General features: G+C 48.8%; 1 protein-coding gene across 1 annotated transcript in view; it reads left to right on the top strand.

Annotated features, from left to right (window-relative positions):
* Positions 1-19,822, top strand: part of OVCH1 (ovochymase 1) — a 1,424,491-nt gene that overhangs the window by 1,171,372 nt on the left and 233,297 nt on the right. The window contains exon 25 of the mRNA XM_069628530.1: positions 4,739-4,874. Within this exon, the coding sequence (XP_069484631.1) occupies positions 4,739-4,874 (136 nt within the window). The remainder of the gene's footprint in view (positions 1-4,738; positions 4,875-19,822) is intronic.

Raw genomic sequence — 19,822 nt, 5'->3', positions numbered from 1 at the left:
AAACAAATGTCAGTGTTTTCTTCAGGACTTAGGCCTTTTAGAATAAATCAAAATATCTACTTACTGAAGGTCGGTCTGGCCCCACCCAGATGTTCCCTTTTCACCAGCCAATCCAACTGGCTGGACAGTTCACACAGTTAAAGTTCAAAGGTTGTCCATTGTCTGTCTGCCTTCTTCATTAGGGACGTCTCTGAACACTGCCTGGGTTCTTTTGTACCTTTGCCCTGCTTGGGATAACTGCATCTTCAGCACTTGGCTTTTTCACTGTCCTCGTGGGGCTCAGCACAGGCTATCACCCTTTTATGGGAGTCTTTTGTTGATTAGCCAGCGTGGACCTTCACCCCATTGTGGGGGTATTGTTGCTTAGCCAGGAGTGGGCTATATGGTGGCCTCGCTGCCCTCCTTGCACTCCAAGGTGTTCACTGAGGGAGTCAGTCTCTCGGGCAAGCCTTTATCCTCACCTTCAACTTTGTTCCTGTCCCCGTTGTTGCCTTTCTCGTGTCCGTTCTTCCAATCTTTGACTGTTGAATTGCATCTGTTCCGCTGGATGCTGGTTTGCTGCTTCTGGCATTGCGTTGCTTCAGATCTCTGTGGTGGCTCTAAGCCCCTCTGGCACTGTCTCCCTGTACTCTGCAGCGTTCTGCAGGCTTCTCAGCTTCTGCACCAACCACGCTGTCGCCATGGTCCTGTTACAGCAGTCTTAAACTTGAACATAGCATAGGTATATAGTACAGTAAAAGAGTAAAAGGTTAGGTTATGCTATGCTGTGGTTACAGTGCAGGCATAACTGTGCCGGTGGATAGACTTTAGTGGAATAGAAGGTTTTTTAGGTTTTTGCGGAAGGTGGGGTATGATTTTTCATTCCTTAGTGAAGTAGGTAGGGAGTTCCAGTTTTTAGGTGCGAGGTGTTTGAAGCTGGATCCTCCCGCCCTGGATCTTTGAAACGTGGGCACATGGATCATGTCGGTGAGGTGAGCTCTAGTGGGTCTGATGGAGGCTTTAGGTGTGACTTTCTGCGAGATAGGGGGGGGCATCCCATGAGAAGCATTTATGTGTGATGGCCATGGCTTTAAAGAGTATGCGTTCTTTTACCGGTAGCCAGTGAGCATCTTTCCTTGCTTGAGAGATGTGTTCCCTTTTGGTTTGCATGATTTGGAGTTTTTGAGTGGAGGTGCCTAGGAAAAGGGCATTACAGAAGTCCAGTTTGGTACCTATGTTGGCTCTAGCGATGGACAGGCAGTTTTTGGTGGAGAGAAAAGGCTTGACAGCGTTTATCACCTTGGTGCTAAGCGCTGAGGAGGAAGCTATGGCATTGACCTGGCGGGACATAGTGAGGCATCTAGGTGAACACCTAGGGTTTTAACAGTCTTGGAGACTGTGATGGTGGAGTTGTCGATATTGAAGTATTTGTATTGAGGGGTGGAGTTTGTTGAGAATTTCACTGGTCCCTACTATGAGGATTTCCGTTTTGTCCCCGTTTAAGCAAAGGCTGTTGGCCGCCATCCAGTTTTGGATGGCTGTGTATATTTTAGTTAGTGCTGTCGCATCTTCTTCATAAATCCCAGTTAGCGGGAGTAGTACCTGCGTATTGTCTGCGTAATTAGTGTATGCTATGTTACGACAATCGAGGTTGTTGAAGAGAGGCAGGGTAAATATATTGTAGAGTGGAGGCGGTGCAGGAGCCTTGGACGCCGCAATGGATGATGTCTACGGTGAGCAAGAAGTTCCCTCTGCTGTGCGACCTCCCAAACAGACTTCTTGTGCTGTCTGGCAGGTATTTCTCCCTTTGGTCAGTGTCCTAAAAATGTTAGTTTTCTTCCTGGAATGGGGTGAATAAATCCATTGGTACTGCTCCCTGGGTAGGAGTTGCCAAAGGCGTTGCTTTGAGGGGGCTATAGGCCCTGATATTTTGGTTGTAGCCCAGGATAGAAACTCATGGGCTACAACCAAAAGGCTATAGCTAGCCCCAAGTCCCACCAGTCCCGACATTGGCTTAGCCACTGATCTTTACCAGACCTAGCAACACCACTGGGAGTGGCAACTATTTGCGGTCCGAAACCAAACCAACCAACACTTTCAGTATTCGAGGATTAGACAGATGAGGATTAAAACTCTGCTTTTGAAGCTTGCTTGTCCCACACATGGAGAAGGGGAAGATCATACCGAGTGGGATCCCAATTGCCCTGACTCCTAGGGGGTAAGCGTAGCAGGCTCACCTTCCTAGTCCTAAAGGGGGAGGCTCCCACTTGTGGAGAATGGACAACTTCCCTAGATTCGTCACAATTTGCATGTTAAAGATTGCCAGCACTCTATTTCCCAAGGGGTTTATACCTGCTTTGTGTTTGGAGGAAAATTATTTTCAATGTTTGTTACCAGGGCACCTTTTATGAAATGTCCATATATAATTGAACAGAGCTCCCAGGCTTGACCCTTTTTCATTATTCTGGCTTCCTTTTTGACACAATAAATGCTAAATAAAAGGATGCATTGTATAGTTAACACATCATGGAAGTTTACAGGAGTAGCTGAACAGAACTTTGTAAAACGGGACATGTGCTTAAAGTACCTTGGATATGATGCCTAGGCCTGGCACAATGGTAGGAATACATGTTTTTTGTTATGTAAAAAACAGGTTTATGATGGTAATGTCTCTCGAAATGGGTGATTACAAAGCAGCCGTGATGGTACCTAGTTATGTGTTACAAATATCTGGAATAAAAGGAGTTCCGGGGCATGTAAAAATGCACATTTTCTGTGCAAGAAACACAAGACATGCCTTTACCCTAATGAGTATGACCGGCTCAGCAATCTGAGGCAAGCGCCTTCGATGAATAAAACCTCTGCTAATCTTTTGTAGACTTCTTAGATGGTATGCCCGGCCACTTGTTTGCCTGCTTCCAAGCGCGAACTAGAAATATCACCTTGCGTGCAACACTGTGTTTGAGTTCTTGCTCAGTGGCTTCACAACCGCAAGCAGCACAGTAATTTGTCAGGACTCCAAGAAAAGTCCCTGTTTTCCTCCTAAACACCCTTCCCCAACCCACCGCCCCCAACCCTCCCTTCCTACAGCAGACCACTATAGAGCTTCTCCTTTTCCAGAAGTTGTTTTTCTTGTAATACGGTTGGGTACTATGCAGAATCCGAGACGCAATAAACAAGGGGGGTCCTGGGAGTCCCTCTGCCGGACATTAGTCCCTGTTACAAGGGCCTTACTCAGATTCTTTAGCTCACTATCTTTCACAGAGGAGAAATATCCAAAGCATATCAGTCTTTGCCCTGCCCTGGAGCAGTCCAGCACCGAAATACTAGGCAATTCTTCTCTGAACAAGAGTACTAACAGCAACCCAGACACGTGTTTTGGTCTGATTGGACCTCATCAGTAGGGTGTAGCGGTGCCTCTCCAAGAATAGTGAGCAAGGGGGCCACGTCTACATCTTGAGCGGATTTTAAGAGGCTTTGCATGACTGCCATGATCCATTCCTCTTAGTTGATGATTCAGTAGTCTGCAATGTGGCTAGTACAGGCACCTCCCCAACGCTGTCCACCTGCAGGGTGTGAGGAACAGTTCCTTCTTCTGTGTCTCCCTTTTCTTTCTATTTGTGCTGCTTCTTGGGGGCATAGTGAAACAGTTTACATTGCTATGTTGGGGGGGGTTTGCCTTGTAGTGGCTGGCTGGTGCTATAACCAACCAGTTAAATGTTTAATCTGTGCCTGCCTGTCCCAGCTTCATGCTTCCAAGTCACCCTATGGAGGCCATCCCTTAGCTGGGGTGAACTGGCTGCCTACGGTTGAGTGGGAACCTGGTCCTTTGTGTGTACAGCGAATGGTTACATTCTAGCCTTCTTTCATCAGGACCTACCTTTCCCTTATGCATTTTACACACTGCAGCCGCCACCATCTGCTCAGCTGCACATCCCAACCCACTCCGAATGGGTGCAAGTATGTAGGATACTTATCCAACCAGCTTTAGGTTTTCAGACATCTACTAATATGGGAGTTGGGGTCATGATTCCCAAGGCCTCCCCTGGCTGAGGTACACACATCTGCTATATTTAGTGGATCATTGTTGTCTGGCAATTAGCAGTGCACTCTGGTAGTCCCCTATAACACCTCCTGGCACGTGGTTTCAGATGAGTAAGACTTTGCTGGAGCTTGCAGGAATGGTGGACACCTGAGATTTCCTCAGGCAGTTTACAATCTCAAACTTAAAATGTCTTCCCCCTTCAAAGCACCACATTGAACAAGCACACAGTGACATTGCACATGCTTTACTGACCTGGGAGAAGATTCCAGAGGTTTCTGAGGTAGCATGAGCAAGTAATAGTTACTCCATTAGAACAAGACACTCTGCTTTGCATGGATTCCCAGACAGGGCATGGAGTTACAGGTGTGTGACAAGAATGTGATTGGCTTATTGAATGCAAGGAAAGTCTCTGTATCAGCACTAAAAGTTTAATGTGAGTGTAGAAAATGTTCTAGAGCATTTCCTATGCCATACACACTTGTCCCTCAGGGGAAGATGATTGATCATAGTTTTCAATAGATGAATGTGGTAGCAGCATGATGTCAAGGGAAGGGTGTGTGGTTTAGTTCCCTGATTCACTTTGGAAAACTTGGTTACTGATGACCTTGTTTCACTTTTATGAACCACCTTCAGCATCTCTCGAACATTTAATTTTATGACCTTAAGAAAAGTACTAAGCATGATTTAATCAAAGCTCCCCTTGTTTGTTTACAGTAAGTAAATCTTTGGGCTCAGTGTCTCAAACGCCTGAGCATGTATCGAAGAAATCCTGTGCTGATGTCGTCTTGACAGAAGGTAATGGAATCATCCAGTCACCAGGATATCCCAATAACTATCCCAACGATGCTCGGTAAGTGCTCACTGTTTCCTTTCTAGTCTAAACCTTATTCTGGTTGCAACCCTTCTGCCTCTCATCAGTGTACAATCTATTATCACAATGAAGAGTCGCTCTCCCGGATGTCGAGGGTACAGACATGTCCAGTTTTCTCTGTTCCTGAGATTTCCATCCAGCACTTCCATTTACTGTACTAGGAAAGTAAACTCATTAACTTGGTTTCATGGCTTGCCATGTTGCCTAACCATTTTACTGAATTTAATATTTTCCAAAAATGCTCATTACTGTGATCTTTAAAATAACCCACCTCTCCTGGCTATTTGGAATTAAACTAGGACAAATGGTATGACCTGAGACAATGAAAGCAACATAGAATCTAAAATGACAAGAAAGTGTTCCAGAATGATCTGCTCGATTACCTGGGCATTGGGAGGAGGAGACACTGTTGCTGTGAGGAATTTCTACAGAAATATTGGTCTTTCCCTGATCCTAGTCTAAACTGCATAACGTTTTCATCAATTAGTTACTTATACTAACATTTGGACGTTTCTGGGAAGAACTCAGTTGGTGCCATAGGTGTACTTCCAGGAGTAATCTTGAGTAGGGAATTCATTTTGGGGATGGGGGCCCGCCAGTACAAATGGCCCCCCACCAAAAAAAAGAAATCGGGTGTTTTGCCTCCTTTGGGGGCGTGTGGGTGCTATTTAGCACCCATTTGCCCCTAAGGAAAGCAAAAGAATCCATGTGCCAAAAAGGCACATTTGGAGATGGTAGGGGGCGTGCCTTGTGCCTGTGGGCCAACCCCTCCAGGAATTCTCCCAGGGGGAGGCAGATTCTTGCTTCTTCCATTGGAGGGGCAAGATTGAGGGTCTGACCCCCATTTGCCACCTCAGTGAAATAGCAAGGACTACTAGGCCCCCAGAGAGAATTTGGCCTGTGGCCCCACCCCAAATATTCCTTCACCCCCAAACAAATGGCAACCACGTGGTATAACATTGTTCCTCCTCCTTTGGAGGAAAATTGGTTGTTTTGCACCAATTTGCCCCCAACAAAGGTCCATTTAGTGGAGCGCTTGGGGGTATCGGGAGGCTGGCCTGAGCCTGTGGGCCAGCACCCTTAGGATTCCCCCCCCACACCCACCCAAGGACGGGCAGACCCTTGCTGCTTGCCTGGAGGGGCAAATTTGGCATTCTGGCCCCATTTTGCCACCCCTGGGAAGCTGCAAGGACCACTAGCCCACCAGGGAAATGATTTTGGGGTGGGCCTCCCAGGCCTATTCCCCCACCCTGCCCACCCCCCCAACCATCACCGCCAAGATGGTATAATGTTATAGGCTGAGTAGTGTGGGCTCCCTTTGCTCTTGTTACCTGACCCCTACCTATGGAATAACATTGCAGACCAGTTTTGTTGTGGAAGAATTATAGGCCGTAGGCTTTTTATTTTCTTACAGAAAATACACAAAAACATGTATAAAAATAATGTGCTTTTGGGCGCATTGTTTCCAGCTTTGTGGATGCCCAAAACTTCTCCTCCCCAAGTCTTTGTTACCCTTAGGCATCCGTTCCTGGACACGTGCCGCCACACTTGAGTGGGTGTTGACACGGCCGCTCAGGTCCTCCCCAAAAGCGCCTCTATCTCGCGCCCTTGCTCCCATGCCCACATCGCTTTTACCAGGCCATCCCATGCTATCGTATTATGGGCTATTATTTCCCCTGCCCTGGAGGCCCTCTAGTATGCCGAGGCGAATGCTGCCCTGACCAAGGCTGTTTCATGTATGCTGCTACATGTGCTTTGTAATATCCTTAACAGCACCACCATTTTCCCAAAATTCAGGTACCTCCTGCTGTCCGGCTTCTACCCTTCTAACTTTGCCCAACCCTTCATTGAATACTTTACCCGTGGGCTGTTGGTCGGATCTGGTATACCGGCTACCTTTGTGGTGTATGCCACTGCGGCTAAGTGTGCTGCCGCCCAGCTTTTTTCTTTTTCCCCTTGGCAACCGCCCCTTTCAAAGATTCACGCATTATCTCCGTTGCAACTTTACCCACATCTTGCACACCTGTTTCCACCAATACATTATTTGCATGCTTTCCGTACTGCTTACCCGTTTTGTGCGTTTAGGGCGTTCCTGGCCAACTTTTCTATGACCCGTTCTGTTTCCTGTGGTTTCCTTTTCAGTTAACCTTGTAGTCAACCGTTCTTTCCTTTCCAGTGCTTTCAACGGGACCCATGCCCTCTTTGGCTTGGGTGTTTTCTTCCTTTTGGCGTCCGGCCTCCGCTCCCTGAACCTTTTCCCCCTGAACACGAGACAAGGCGGCCACCACATTTGCTTCTCCAGAGATGTGCCTTGCCCTTATGCATGCAATATTTTTAGACATTCCAGCATGATGGCTCTCGTAAATTACCATACCACTGGGCACGATGCACTCCTCGTTATTTAACACGAGCACCCCTGCCATGTTATCTGACCAACCCGCCATTTATTTATTTAGCTCCTTTCCTCATGCACCTAATGGTACGCTGATTGGAAGAGGTTCCTTCCACGTGATATTACTCGTCCATGCTGCCTCCTGCCATTACCTTGGCCATTTCTCCACGCACCACTCTCTCCCTAGTATTGCACCAAAACCTCCTGCTGCATCCGTGAGACAACACACTTTTTCCCTCTTCGTCCGTGGGTGAGCGCCGATGATCGACCCCTTAAATGACCACAGGAATTCCCCTAAACCTTCATGTCTCTCTTCCTCCTCCTATTCTGACTCCGTGGAGCCCCATTTTGTCCCCTTCTGTCCTTAGCCCAGTGCTTTCTGAAAAACTTTTCCTTGTGGTATGACGCTTTCAGCAAAGTTTAGCTTCCCTGCTAATGCCTGCAATTCTCTTACCATTGCCTTATTTCTCCCTTTTAGTTTTTATTTGTTTTCCCGCTGATCTGCCACTTTAACCTCTGGAATCCAGCCTACCCCCTGCCTTGCGTCAGTTCTATCCCCAAAATGTGTGCTGTCTGGTCGTGCCCCTCGTCTTTTTTCCCCTGCCAGCGGGAAACTTGGTAGCAGTTGGACGGCTGATTATATATCCTCCTTCTCCATCCGTGCCCCTTTGTCTCTCTACCCCCCCCCCCTCTGTTTCTATGAATGTTGAAACCTTCCTGGAAACATCTTACTGATCAATTCGGCAGCCTCTTGATCTGGGAATGCTTGGAGCCATTCTTCCATTTTTCCCACTTTTTCTCTGGTGTGGCCCCCTTCTCGTCCCCAGCACCTAATTCCGCTTCTCATTGCTTGTTTGCTGGGTGCTTTTTGCCCTGATGCACAGGTGCTGTTATGGCTCCTCCTATATTTCTCGCACTTGTGCTGAACTTGCACTTCCAGCCGCAGCTGCATGGACACCTTTTTTCGAAATTCGGGCTCCGCCCCTGGTTCCCACGTGTTGCCGCTGCGCCCCCCTGGGCAGTTGGTGGTATGCTGCTCTGCCACCTCTGTCCCCCATATGGTCTATCCCGAATAATTCTGCCCCCTGGATCTATCTTAGCTACTTTCGTACCTTCTGTTGCTATGCCTGTCCTCTCCCCTAAATTCGTTCTGCTTTTAGTGCCTTCTCTGTTGCCCACTTGAATTCTGTTCCCTGGATTCCCATTTTTCCATCAATGCGTTAAATGTATAGGTTAAAAATGTTCTCGTCCCACCCCCTATCCGTGGTCGTATTCTTTCCATGCACCCCCCCCGAATACATTGTAACTTTAGAACCCCCTTTGTTGATATGCTACTAATGCTTCTATGTTACTACCATTGTTGGCCTGCCGTACTTAGTCATGGCTGGCCCCCCTTCCTCGCCTGCTGTGACTGCTGCCACTACACCCGAGTTGTTCCACCCCTTGTGGTGGGTTCCCTGCCGCAGATACTGCTGTTTGTATCTGCGGGTGCCACCGGCGGGCTGGGTGTAATCCCCTGGGGACTGGGACCTGGCGGGATCCTTTGTTAACTTGGTACCGTTTGTGCCCTTTGGGGTGTTGTGACCGGGGTATCTGACCCTGCGCCCCCTGACCCTCTTCCTGCTCCCTCTATACCAGCGCCCTTCTGTTTATCTTTGCTTACCACCCCCTTCCACCTCACCCCAGCCTTACGGTGGTCCCTTTCCTCATCGTCCCTGCTTTCTGCTTCTGTTGATGAAATCCCTTGCTCCTCCCTGTGTCTCCTGTGCCCTCTGCCCTGGTTTTGGGCGACTTCCTGTACCTGTGACGCAGGTTTTCAACCTTTTTACAATTTGCCCCCCAACTTTAGCAACATTTTTCACCGTACCTTACTACTTTTCCTTCCTCTTATTCCTGGGTGCTTCCGCTGGTCTTGCCGTCTCCTTGGTTCTTTTCTCCCCCTCTTCTGTCCTTGTGGTACTGCCTCTTTTCCTTCGCTGTCGCTGGACTCCTTGCTCAGCAAAGGCGACCTTACGTTTGCCCTCTCCTCCTTTTGCCTGATGTCCAGCACCCATTGTGCCCCATACTACTTTTCTGCCATTCTGTCCCATCACTGAAATCCTGTGCTCTCCTCGCTCTTTCCTTCGCTATCCTTCTTGTTTGAAATCTTACTTTCCGCTGCCCTCTGCCCTTTCTCTTTATTGCTTCTTTTGATGTATCTGTATGCCTCCACCTTGTTGTCTTTTCCTCTTCTTTGCTCACTTTGTTTCTGCTTGCATGCCTGCCCCTTTAAAATCTTGCAAGCCGGGCCTTTCTTGAGCGTTGCCGCTCCTTTCATGATCTTTGTGGCTTGGACCGGCCCCGCTGTCAAAGACCCGCTTCTTACCGCTTTACTTGTTATGCTTTAACTCCCTCTAAAGCAGTACTTGGGCCCCCTCCCCCGCTGCTCCGTGAGCCCGGGGCTCACTTTGGCAACAATCTTGCGAGCCTAGCGTTGCCATTTCCTGGCAACGCCGTGCGCATCTCCTGCAAATGGACCATTTCATTTTGGGATTCTAACTCGCGTCTTCCCTGATGCTGGTTCTCCGCTACAGAGAACCTTTTACTCATGCGTCTAACTTCCAGCCATATTTGTTTTGCTCGTCTCGTTCGCTGTACACTGAGCTGCCGAATGTATCCAACGTTCTAATTTCCTTCCTCCAGCCGGGCCTGCGGTTATTTCGCCTATCCCTTTAAGAAAGTTATGCTTTCCCCCAGTTATGCCGCTCCTCCTGCAGCCTCTATGCCCCGCACAAGCCACGCCCCTTCTCTGCCACTCCTTCATGCTGTCTTTCCAAATGTTTTGCGGGCTTTCTTTGGTGCCAGTCGCGGCTTCTCCCCTGCACCCGGTATGTGGCTCGCTTTTTACTCTGAGTGCCTGCTGCTTCCGCCCTCCCAGCTCCGGTGCAGTAAGCTGTGGCCTGTCCCTCGGTCCGTAGACCTTTTTGCTGTGACCGTCGATCCTTTTGTTTCGGCTGGCCGATGCGGCGCTTCCCTGCACGGCGCACCTCCAGCTGGCTCCCCACGCTGTCGCTCCGATGATCCTCCGGCTGCCCGCTTCCTCCGGGAACTTGCTGCTTCGGCGGTCTTCTCCCTCCGTCTCAGCATGCCGGCAGCTGGATCGATCTTCCCCACCACTTGAAGCTTCTGTCACGGCCCGCTCTCTCACATGGTAGGTGATCCGTGTAACTGCAAACAGTGAGCCCGCAAGAGCAAACCTGCAAGAGGAAGTACAAACCATGAGCCTGCAAGAGCAAACGTTTTTCTTCCCCCTTTTCCAGGCCCTAGGAGCTTAACCGAATGAGGTGAGCTCCTTACCTGGTTTGTGCTCCTTCCTTCTTTCTGGGGACTACTTATAGCCCTAGGACCCTTTGTTCTTCCCTTGGGGGGCCGGACTTCCCCCAGCCCCCCGGTTGTTTCCCCTTACACCTTTCCTTGTCGTCGTTGTGCCATTTCCTGGCAACACTGGGGTGAGGGCGCCATCTGGCCGCCCCTCCCCTTGGCTTTCGCACCGCTTCTCCCCCACCCTGCGCTTAACCCCCCAGGCCCTTCATCGTGCCGTACTTCGCACGGCCCGGGGCCTGGGGCATTTTGCCTTATTGTGGGCAAATTAGTGAGGTTTTGAAGCCTTTTGCCCCAAGGAAGGCAAAACATAGGATCATTTGCGACCGGCACACTTGTGGCATCAGGGGATTGGCCCTATGCCTCTAGGGCCAGTCCTGTCAGGTCCAGAAGACTCTCCTGCAGGGTTTGGGTTCAATTTAAACTTTTTATTCTGAATTTTCATTCTAGCGTTGATTAGGCCTTCACTCGTGTGTTCAGAGTAGGGAAGGTCTCCCAAGTCAAGATGGAGGAATAGACATTAAACCCTGATGGGCTCTTAGATCCCAAGTCCAACATTCTAAACTGCCTTTCATTAGACTTGCCTATAGGTTTTTGGCAGTTAAGTGGGTCAGGGGGCACTCGAAAGAATGGGGCATAGGAGCTGAACCAGGGAAGAAGGAAGACGGCGCAGTGAAAGAGGCAGCTTCAGCAACTACTGACAGATAAGTTCTTAAACAGTTTTTTTTTTTTTTCTAAGAACATCACTTATGTATTGTGGGGGAAAACTAAGTATTAGTGTAAGGCAATTGGAGCAATAACGTTGTAGCAAATACTTTATATGTGTTAATTACCTCCACTCAGGCAGCACTGTGAACTTGAAGGCAGCTGATGGTATTGTGCGTAGTGACTTACTGTGGTGCGTGCATGCGTGCGTCAAGAACTGAGAGCGCTTTCCAGTTTTCAGCAGCGTGTGAGTTTAGTGCTCCGATAGCTGCAACCTGCTTGTGGGAGTTAAAACGGAACCAATGCGCTTGTGTGGTGAAAAACAGAAGCTGAATTCAGATTCGTTCACTTTCACTTCGTGGAGACCCATTGCGCGGCTTGCACAGTGACGGCGGAGCAGGACGATTCGCCGCGACCGCTTCGGCGCAAGAGACATTTGGGCGCGCCCATTTTGGCGCAGGAACGTTTCGCCGCTGGTATGTCATGGCCCAAGGGGTTCTCTGTGATGTACTCGGTATACAGATCCTGGCATGGCACATGTGCATGCCATTTTCAGCAGCAGCGCGGAGGAGTCCTGGGCACTGAAACTGTCAGCCAGCATATCTCTGAGAGGGACATCTCTCTCCAGGCGAGCACACCCTCGGCGGCGCTGCACCAAAAACATAGTGTCATTATTTTTTTGTAGCTGTCCATTCCGTCTTTACATGTTGTGTGTATGGAGTTCATGCAGGGCACCTCGCCAGTCACTATTGTGTACAATGCACACTTCTTTAAACGCTTGCCGTTCAGCAGACCAAAAGTGTCCCTCATTGCAAACTGTGTCCACTGGCAGCTCACCAAAAACCTCCACAGCTTAAATCCTCCTTTCTCAGCAGACCGCCTGGATCGCAGCTCCATCGGCTGCTTGCCACCGACCGCCCCCTCGCTCCTTCGCAAGGAAGCTTTTGGGTTTTGGACGCCCTCCACTGGGCGTCCGCGATATTGCACGCGTGCTGCATTCTGAACGCATCATTTTGACATTTATCGTTTACTAAACAGACTGTCAAAAGGAATTGATTAAATAGCAATGGGACTAACCAGGGTTTGAACACTAAACTTCAGCTTTGATACAGAGATCAACTCTGGGGCTATTGACAGGAAGCAAAGGACAGTCAAGTAATTGTCTGTTTAGGAAAAGGGCCAGTAGCCGGATCCACAGTTTAGCTGAGTTATGCAGAAGTGTCGAGCATAATTTGAGAGTTTAAGATTTTGGATCTTCGTGTTACTTCAGTGAGCCTTCTCCCAGTTTGAGACAAGAAGTGAAGACTAGAGTAAGGAACTTCTTCTACTGAGAAGGCTTTCATTCAAGATCTCTCCAGGCAGCTGCAGAGGGAGTTCATATAAAGAGTAAAAGGAAAATACTAGAATGCAATCGTTAACCTGGGAATGTTTAACTAAAATGAAATTCTTTCTCGCCCTTGTGCAGATATCCTCCAGAGTGAAAGCCAGGAATCTGAACACTTTATCAAATTCCACTTTCCCTTGGGGGTGTTCTGGGCTCAACTGTTTTAAAATTGGGTTGACTACGAAAATCCTTGGAGGGACTACAGGGTTCAGCAGCTCCTGAGGACATCAAGAGAAAACATTGACCTGACAGCCCCCTCAGGAATCCACCCATGGAGGGGCAAATCCATTCTGCTTCCCTGGGGGGAACATTTGAGGGTCTGATCCCATTTTGCCAACCCCGGGAAGAAGTAAGGAGCATTAAGCCACCATTGAAAAGACCTTGGGTTTGGAGGGCGGTTTTTCCAGTTGCAGTACCACCAGCCGTCTGGGATCTGTGGCCGGGGCACATTAGAGCTTTTCCCTCCACGGAGGGATGGGGACCCTGCCGGGGCTCCCTAGTGTTAGGAAAGATTTCCATTTATAGGTAATTTCCCTCCAGTTGTGAACCCAACATGTTGCTTTTGTCTGACCATCGTAGCCTGATTTTTACCAGTGGAGCCCAGCCTTCTGCTGTACTCCACTGGTCTTTTGCTCCTCTCATTAAGGGGAAACTGACATGCCCTTCAGACTGTCAGTACTGGGAGACTGTTTCCCTTAGTCTTTCACTTTGTTGCTTTCTCTTCGTAACGTTTTATCAGTGCACACTGTACCTTCCAGTACAGTGTGCTGGGGTCCCTTTTTCATTTATAAGGCCCTAGATACCCTCACAAGATTTTTGTTAAATGTACAAGTGTACCCAGGACAGAGCTGGTGACAGCAGCTACTTTTTAAAGCATTTTTGATACATTTCTATGGGCCAAACAGCGTTTTCCGCGTTTGGCCCACGACAGTGGCCAGTGCCCAAAATGCCCGTGCCATGAGGTCCTTTGTTCTGTATTTTGGCCATTTTGTCCCTTTGCCTTCTCCAGGTCGAGCAGACCCAGGAAATTCCTTATTTGGTCATGCAGCCCCCTGCGCAAACGGAAGCTTTCACAGGCTTCTGCATGCTTTGTGTGTGTGCGCCCTGGATGTGGGCTGGAGCTGTCTAGTTCCAATACACATCCTGGGTGCCAGGATGTCTGGTGTGCTGATATGACTGGGACCACTGTGGTCCGTGATTGGTCCATGTCTGGGATGGTTGTAAGTGAGCAGATCTCATATTGGTTTGTCTTCGTTTTGACGCGAAGAAGTTTCTGAATAAGAGAAGGCACTCTAACCCTATTCCTAAATCGATCTCCTGAGTTCTCACGGAATTTAGTAAAGGAGCCAAGTATCCTGACCTGAAGAAGCAGATCTGGGGAACCACTGGTGACCCGTTGGAAGGTTTGGCACCCTCGCCCCACTGTTGTCCTGTCGGAGCCCCTGTTTCTCATTGATCACAAAAGTCCTGCCAGGGCACTTCGACATGGAGTAGTGGGAATACCTACTCTCGGCACCTCCTGCCTAAGCTGTGAATGAGCCTGCTCGGAAGTGTTCCTGGATGGTGCAGTGAACTGAGAAGCTCGTACTGGACCTTTGCCCTGGAACCGCTGCTGTCTCGAGTTTTGACTTGAGCCTTTGGAGACTGTAAGCTCTGGGTAGAAGGCGCTCTCCCGCCAAGCTTCGTACACCTAGCATTCCTAGGTCTGGAATTGGGAGTCTCTCCCTGAACCTGAGCATACACTGTCACTGTCGCCCCGCTGTGGTGGTAATCTTCATGGGTGCTTTGCTGCTGTGTCCCCCTGTACCCTAAAATGAGCTGCAGTGGAACTGGTCTGGAGTGCACCAACGTTCGGTGAGTACTTGCATCCTTTAGCTGGCGAATCCAGAGACTTTTACGCACATGTGTCCCCTGAGGGCCACTCTCCTTGGTTAACGTAGCCTCTGCTACCAAGCTATTCCTGCTTCTTGGAAAGCACTTTGCCCCCTTGTGGAGACCCTCCTTCAATAGTGGGACCTTGCTCTTCATCACTTGACCTGTGGATGGTTGACCCACAAGGGAGACAGGCGCCCATGGTCGGGAACATCACCCGACCGTTCTGGTGCTCTGGCTGGGTTGTGTTAAGGTTGTTCCTCCAGGGAGGGACGTTGACCATGCCGAGGCTCACTGGGTCCGCACCTGGACATGGGTACGGCCAATGCATATGGGAGATGGGCATCCAAGGCCCGGAGCAGCAGCCCCAATCATCCTGGAGCTCTGGCTGGGCTGCATTCCAGTTTTTCCCTCTGGGGAGGGGTTGTGACCTGCCGGGGCTCGCTGCAACTAGTGCTGGACTTGGGTATGGTCGAACCACATGGGAGACGGGCACCCCTAGAGCTCTGGCTAGGTTGCATTGCAGCTTTTCCCTCTGGGGAGTGATGGGGACCCTGCTGGACTCCCGGGGTTCGTAGTTTTCCTTGGTGGCTGTTGCCCCGCAGACGCAAATGTGTGGGTTGGCTCACTGGGTCCGCACCTGGACATGGGTACGGCCAATGCATATGGGAGATGGGCATCCAAGGCCCGGAGCAGCAGCCCCAATCATCCTGGAGCTCTGGCTGGGCTGCATTCCAGTTTTTCCATCTGGGGAGGGGTTGTGACCTGCCGGGGCTCCCTGCAACTAGTGCTGGACTTGGGTATGGTCGCACCACATGGGAGACGGGCACCCCTAGAGCTCTGGCTAGGTTGCATTGCAGCTTTTCCCTCTGGGGAGTGATGGGGACCCTGCTGGACTCCCGGGGTTCGTAGTTTTCCTTGGTGGCTGTTGCCCCGCAGACGCAAATGTGTGGGTTGGCTCACTGGGTCCGCACCTGGACATGGGTACGGCCAATGCATATGGGAGATGGGCATCCAAGGCCCGGAGCAGCAGCCCCAATCATCCTGGAGCTCTGGCTGGGCTGCATTCCAGTTTTTCCATCTGGGGAGGGGTTGTGACCTGCCGGGGCTCCCTGCAACTAGTGCTGGACTTGGGTATGGTCGCACCACATGGGAGACGGGCACCACTAGAGCTCTGGCTAGGTTGCATTGCAGCTTTTCCCTCTGGGGAGTGATGGGGACCCTGCTGGACTCCCGGGGTTCCTAGTTTTCCTTGGTGGCTGTTGCCCCGTAGACGCAAATGTGTGGGTTGGCAAATGTGTGGGTTGGTCAGAAGGCCAAATCCAGTCTTCTCCAAGGCGTTCAGTGTACCAGTGGTTTAGCCTTTTCGCTTTGCGCCTAGGTCAGTGCACCCACACATGTAAGGTACAGTTTTCATAGGGATACCTATGGGAACATTGATAGGTAGGACATGTGTTTTTGCATGCGTGTTTCCGTTTTTTCCTGGTGGCAAATGTGTTAGAAATTAGTTTTTTCTCTATATTATGGAATTTGCTGGACGTTCTGGGTAACAAATTGTAGCGTGACACATGCAAGAGAGTCCTCCTTGGATTCCCATTTCTTTTCAGAAATGCATGGGCTTCCCTGTTTTCCTTGGTGGCTGTAACACCCCAGGCCCAATGTGCATTTTTGTCCACAAGGACAAATCCAGTCTTCGCCAGGCTGTTTGGTGTACCAGTGGTTTAGCCTTTTCCCCTTTGCACCCAGGTAAGTGCACCCACACATGAGGTACCATTTTTATTGGGACTCCTGCGGGAATGTGGGACATGTGTTTTCTCTTGGTAATAACATTTTCATACATTTTCCTACTGTGATTTGTTACACAACCCTATCATTTCCGAAATGTGCCCTCATGTAGTTGCTGCTTTAGGCACTGTACTCTTTTGTGACTTACACAAGTCACCTATCCGTCAAAAGGTCCACATGTGCCCTTTTTAAATGTATGGTTGGCAGTCAGCATATTGGTTTTTTCTTATTTTCAAATGCCAAGCATGTCAGTTTAGGCAGTGGGCATAAAAATACTATGTAACATGACTTGGTTTTTGGCTCATGGTATTGCTTGTTTTGTGAAACCTTACAAAAAATGTGTGATTGCCTAACTAGTACAGTTGGGGGAATGTAACGGTGCATTGCTTTTCTCAATATTCATGGAAGCCATTACCTTACTAGTGCAAACCTGTCCAGCACATACTTTTTTCAGTCACTTCAATTTTTTTGCCAAACCATTGGAATTATGGGTACATAGCGTTTGCCGGACCTGCGCAAATGACCCCTTTATGGACTTGAAATTGTATATACTTTTCAGAAATGCAGGTCTTTCTGTGTTCCCATTGAGAGTTCCTACCCTCCTCTTCCATTCGTGCAAGCATGTCCTATTAAAGGGGGAAACGCTGCGTACCTCCCACATCAAAACTGAAGGTAAATGTATGGAAAAAAAATTATTTTCTTTCCACTCAACCTGACCCTAAAAGCTTGGAAAATGGCAAATTCAGAACTGCACACCTTTTGCTCCTAGCTCTTTCAAGGGAAAACACCACAGGCGGCTTTGTACATAATTTTATTGGCATTTTTTTTAAAATAAACACATTTGGTCATTTGTTATTTGTTCACCACCTCCCCCTAAAACACCCACAGCAAACTAGGAATCCTTGGTGGTGTTATGACCTCCATGCGAGAAGAAAAGGGTGCAATATTGGGCAGGACAAGGACCTTCTTGTAACAAAAAGATTACAAGGGATTGAATGCCAACGTACTGAAATGGCCAAAAAAGGGCTCAGCACTGGGAGGGAATACCCTCAGCAGTTAAGGGGTTAATCTTTTTTTATTAAGTAATTCCTTGTGTAAAATATTTGTGTATTGATCCAGAGTCTTCCCCCAAGCCCTCCCTAATTTGCCTTTTTTTCCTCCGGATCTTGGGAGTGCATTATTCCAATGTTTTCTGCTGCGTCAATTTCGCTAACATTTTGTGTTTGCGCTAGCTCGTAAACTACAAATTAATGTTTTGTGTAAAAAATTGATCCATAAAATGGGAAGATCATAGTTCTGTATCTCCTTCCTCTGTCAAGCGGATAAGACATCATAAACTTCTGTGGGGCTACATTTTCCCACTTATGAATGGACAACTTTAGCAATCTTGTTTATTTTAACGTGTTTTTATTCGCATTTATATAATAAAACACAACCGTGCATTTCAACATTTTGCTTTCTATTCGCTTCATGCATTTATATCTGTGCATTTAATAATTACTTTTAACACGAACAAACTACTTCCTACACATTTGTTGTATTTTACTTATGTCAGTTGGAGCAGGCACCTCGGCATCCGAGGCACAATCTCTTTCCCACTTTGTGTCCTTGGGACAAGCTTTGTCTCCTCTGTTAATTGGGGCGTATCTGTAGTCTTGTTTGGCACGTTCAGGGGGGTTTGCCGTCACATGGTTGGAACATGTCCCAGACCAGTGCCTTCCATGCCACACATTTATCATTGCTGCTGGGCTACGATCTGCTAGCCGCTTCCATCCACACCTTGGTCTCTGCCTCTGCCCACCGTTCAAACTCTTTTCTCCATTTTACATATTACGCCCCCCCCCAGCATTTTTCCAGGACATGGCTATGGTTCTTTTGGCTGGATGCAAACCATATCCATAAACTTAACCATGTGTTTATATTTGCTGATTTTGGGGTAGGCGCCAAGTAGGCATTCCTTTGGTGACCACTCGTACCTTGCTATTCCAGCCTCCCTGCAGGATTGTTCTATTTGTGCCCAAAAGTCTCTCACACGCACACATCCCCAGAACATATGTATTATGTCAGCTTCCCTGTCCCCGCACCATGGGCCGTGTGGACTCACGTCCTTGTTGAACGTGGCTATCCTGTGTGGGGTCATGTGTGTGATACAGCACGTTTAACTGTATTAGTTTCAAACAGTGGTTTCTTGATACTGCTTTGGGGTGACCCAGTATTCTCTCCCATTCAATCTGTGATATCTGTGCCCAGATCTGCCTCCCATTGTCCTTTCAGCGCTAAGCTCTTGGGGTTGGGCGCATCTATTAGTTTGCTATATATCCTGGATACTGTCCGCCAGCCATCATTCAAGTTATACATCAAGGTCAGCAGTGGGTCCGCTGGTGGTTCCTCTGGCCAACCCTCTCCCTTTTCCCTGGCCATTCTCCGGATCCTTTGTTACCAAAAACTGCCTGCCTGACACCCCCTCTTTTTCATGCATTGAACCAAACTCCCTGAAGACCCCATCTTCATATACATCTCCCCATGTGTATATACCCTATCCCTCCCATCTTCACACCACTGCCATATCTATGCTGTCTTTGCATATGTCAGCCGCTATCGGCACCTCTGGCAAGTAGGGTTTACAATTATCAGCAGAGTTTGTGGTCTCCTCCAAACTGTCCTTCCCAGTATCGCCACCAAAGGGTTGTTTTCCAGACCCCCCTTTTGTCACCCACAATATTTTCCTTGGCTTAATGAGGGCCACCAAGTATTGCAATAGTTCAGTTTCTGAGGTAGGCTCGTCAGCCAGCCATTCGATGATATGATATCATTGAGTTGGGCCACGAGATAATACTTATCAAGTTTTAGCAATTCCCCCCTACCCCCTTTTCGTATGGTAGGTATAATTTTGCGAGCAAGAGTTTGTGGCGGGCGGTTCCCCACAAAGTCTCGGAGCAGACCGTCCAATGATCGGAAAAAGGGCGCCTTAACATAGCAGTGCACGTTGTTGAAATAATACAAAAATCTCTGCAGGATAATCATTTTGGTGATGGCCACCCTGCCTAACAGTGACAGTGGTAGCCTGGACCAAAATGTCAGATTTCTTCAGATCCTTTACCACTTTTACCGTGTTATGCTCATGCATCTGTTCTGGCATGTTTTATGTTTACCCCTAGATATTTAAACGTGTCCAACTCCCAACCGAGCCCCAACGCTGGTAATTCACTGACACTCCTCCCCCTTAGCCCAACTATAGGGAATATACAAGATTTGGTTCTGCTGAAACTGATTCCCGACACCTTAGCATAATTATCGAGTATGTCCAGGATCACTGGGACATTTAGGTGCGGGTGGTTTCGAGGGGATTGGGTCCTCCGACATATTCCATATCTATGACGGGTAATGTCCACAGCTGTGCTGCTTCGGAAAATCTTTGGCGTCTGCGTC

The sequence above is a fragment of the Ambystoma mexicanum genome, chromosome 12 (assembly GCF_040938575.1).
Source record: "Ambystoma mexicanum isolate Mex_15411 chromosome 12, UKY_AmexF1_1, whole genome shotgun sequence".
Taxonomy (NCBI): Eukaryota; Metazoa; Chordata; class Amphibia; order Caudata; family Ambystomatidae; genus Ambystoma; species Ambystoma mexicanum.
Note: the sequence above shows the minus strand (reverse complement) of the source record. Positions and strands in the feature narration are given on the sequence as shown.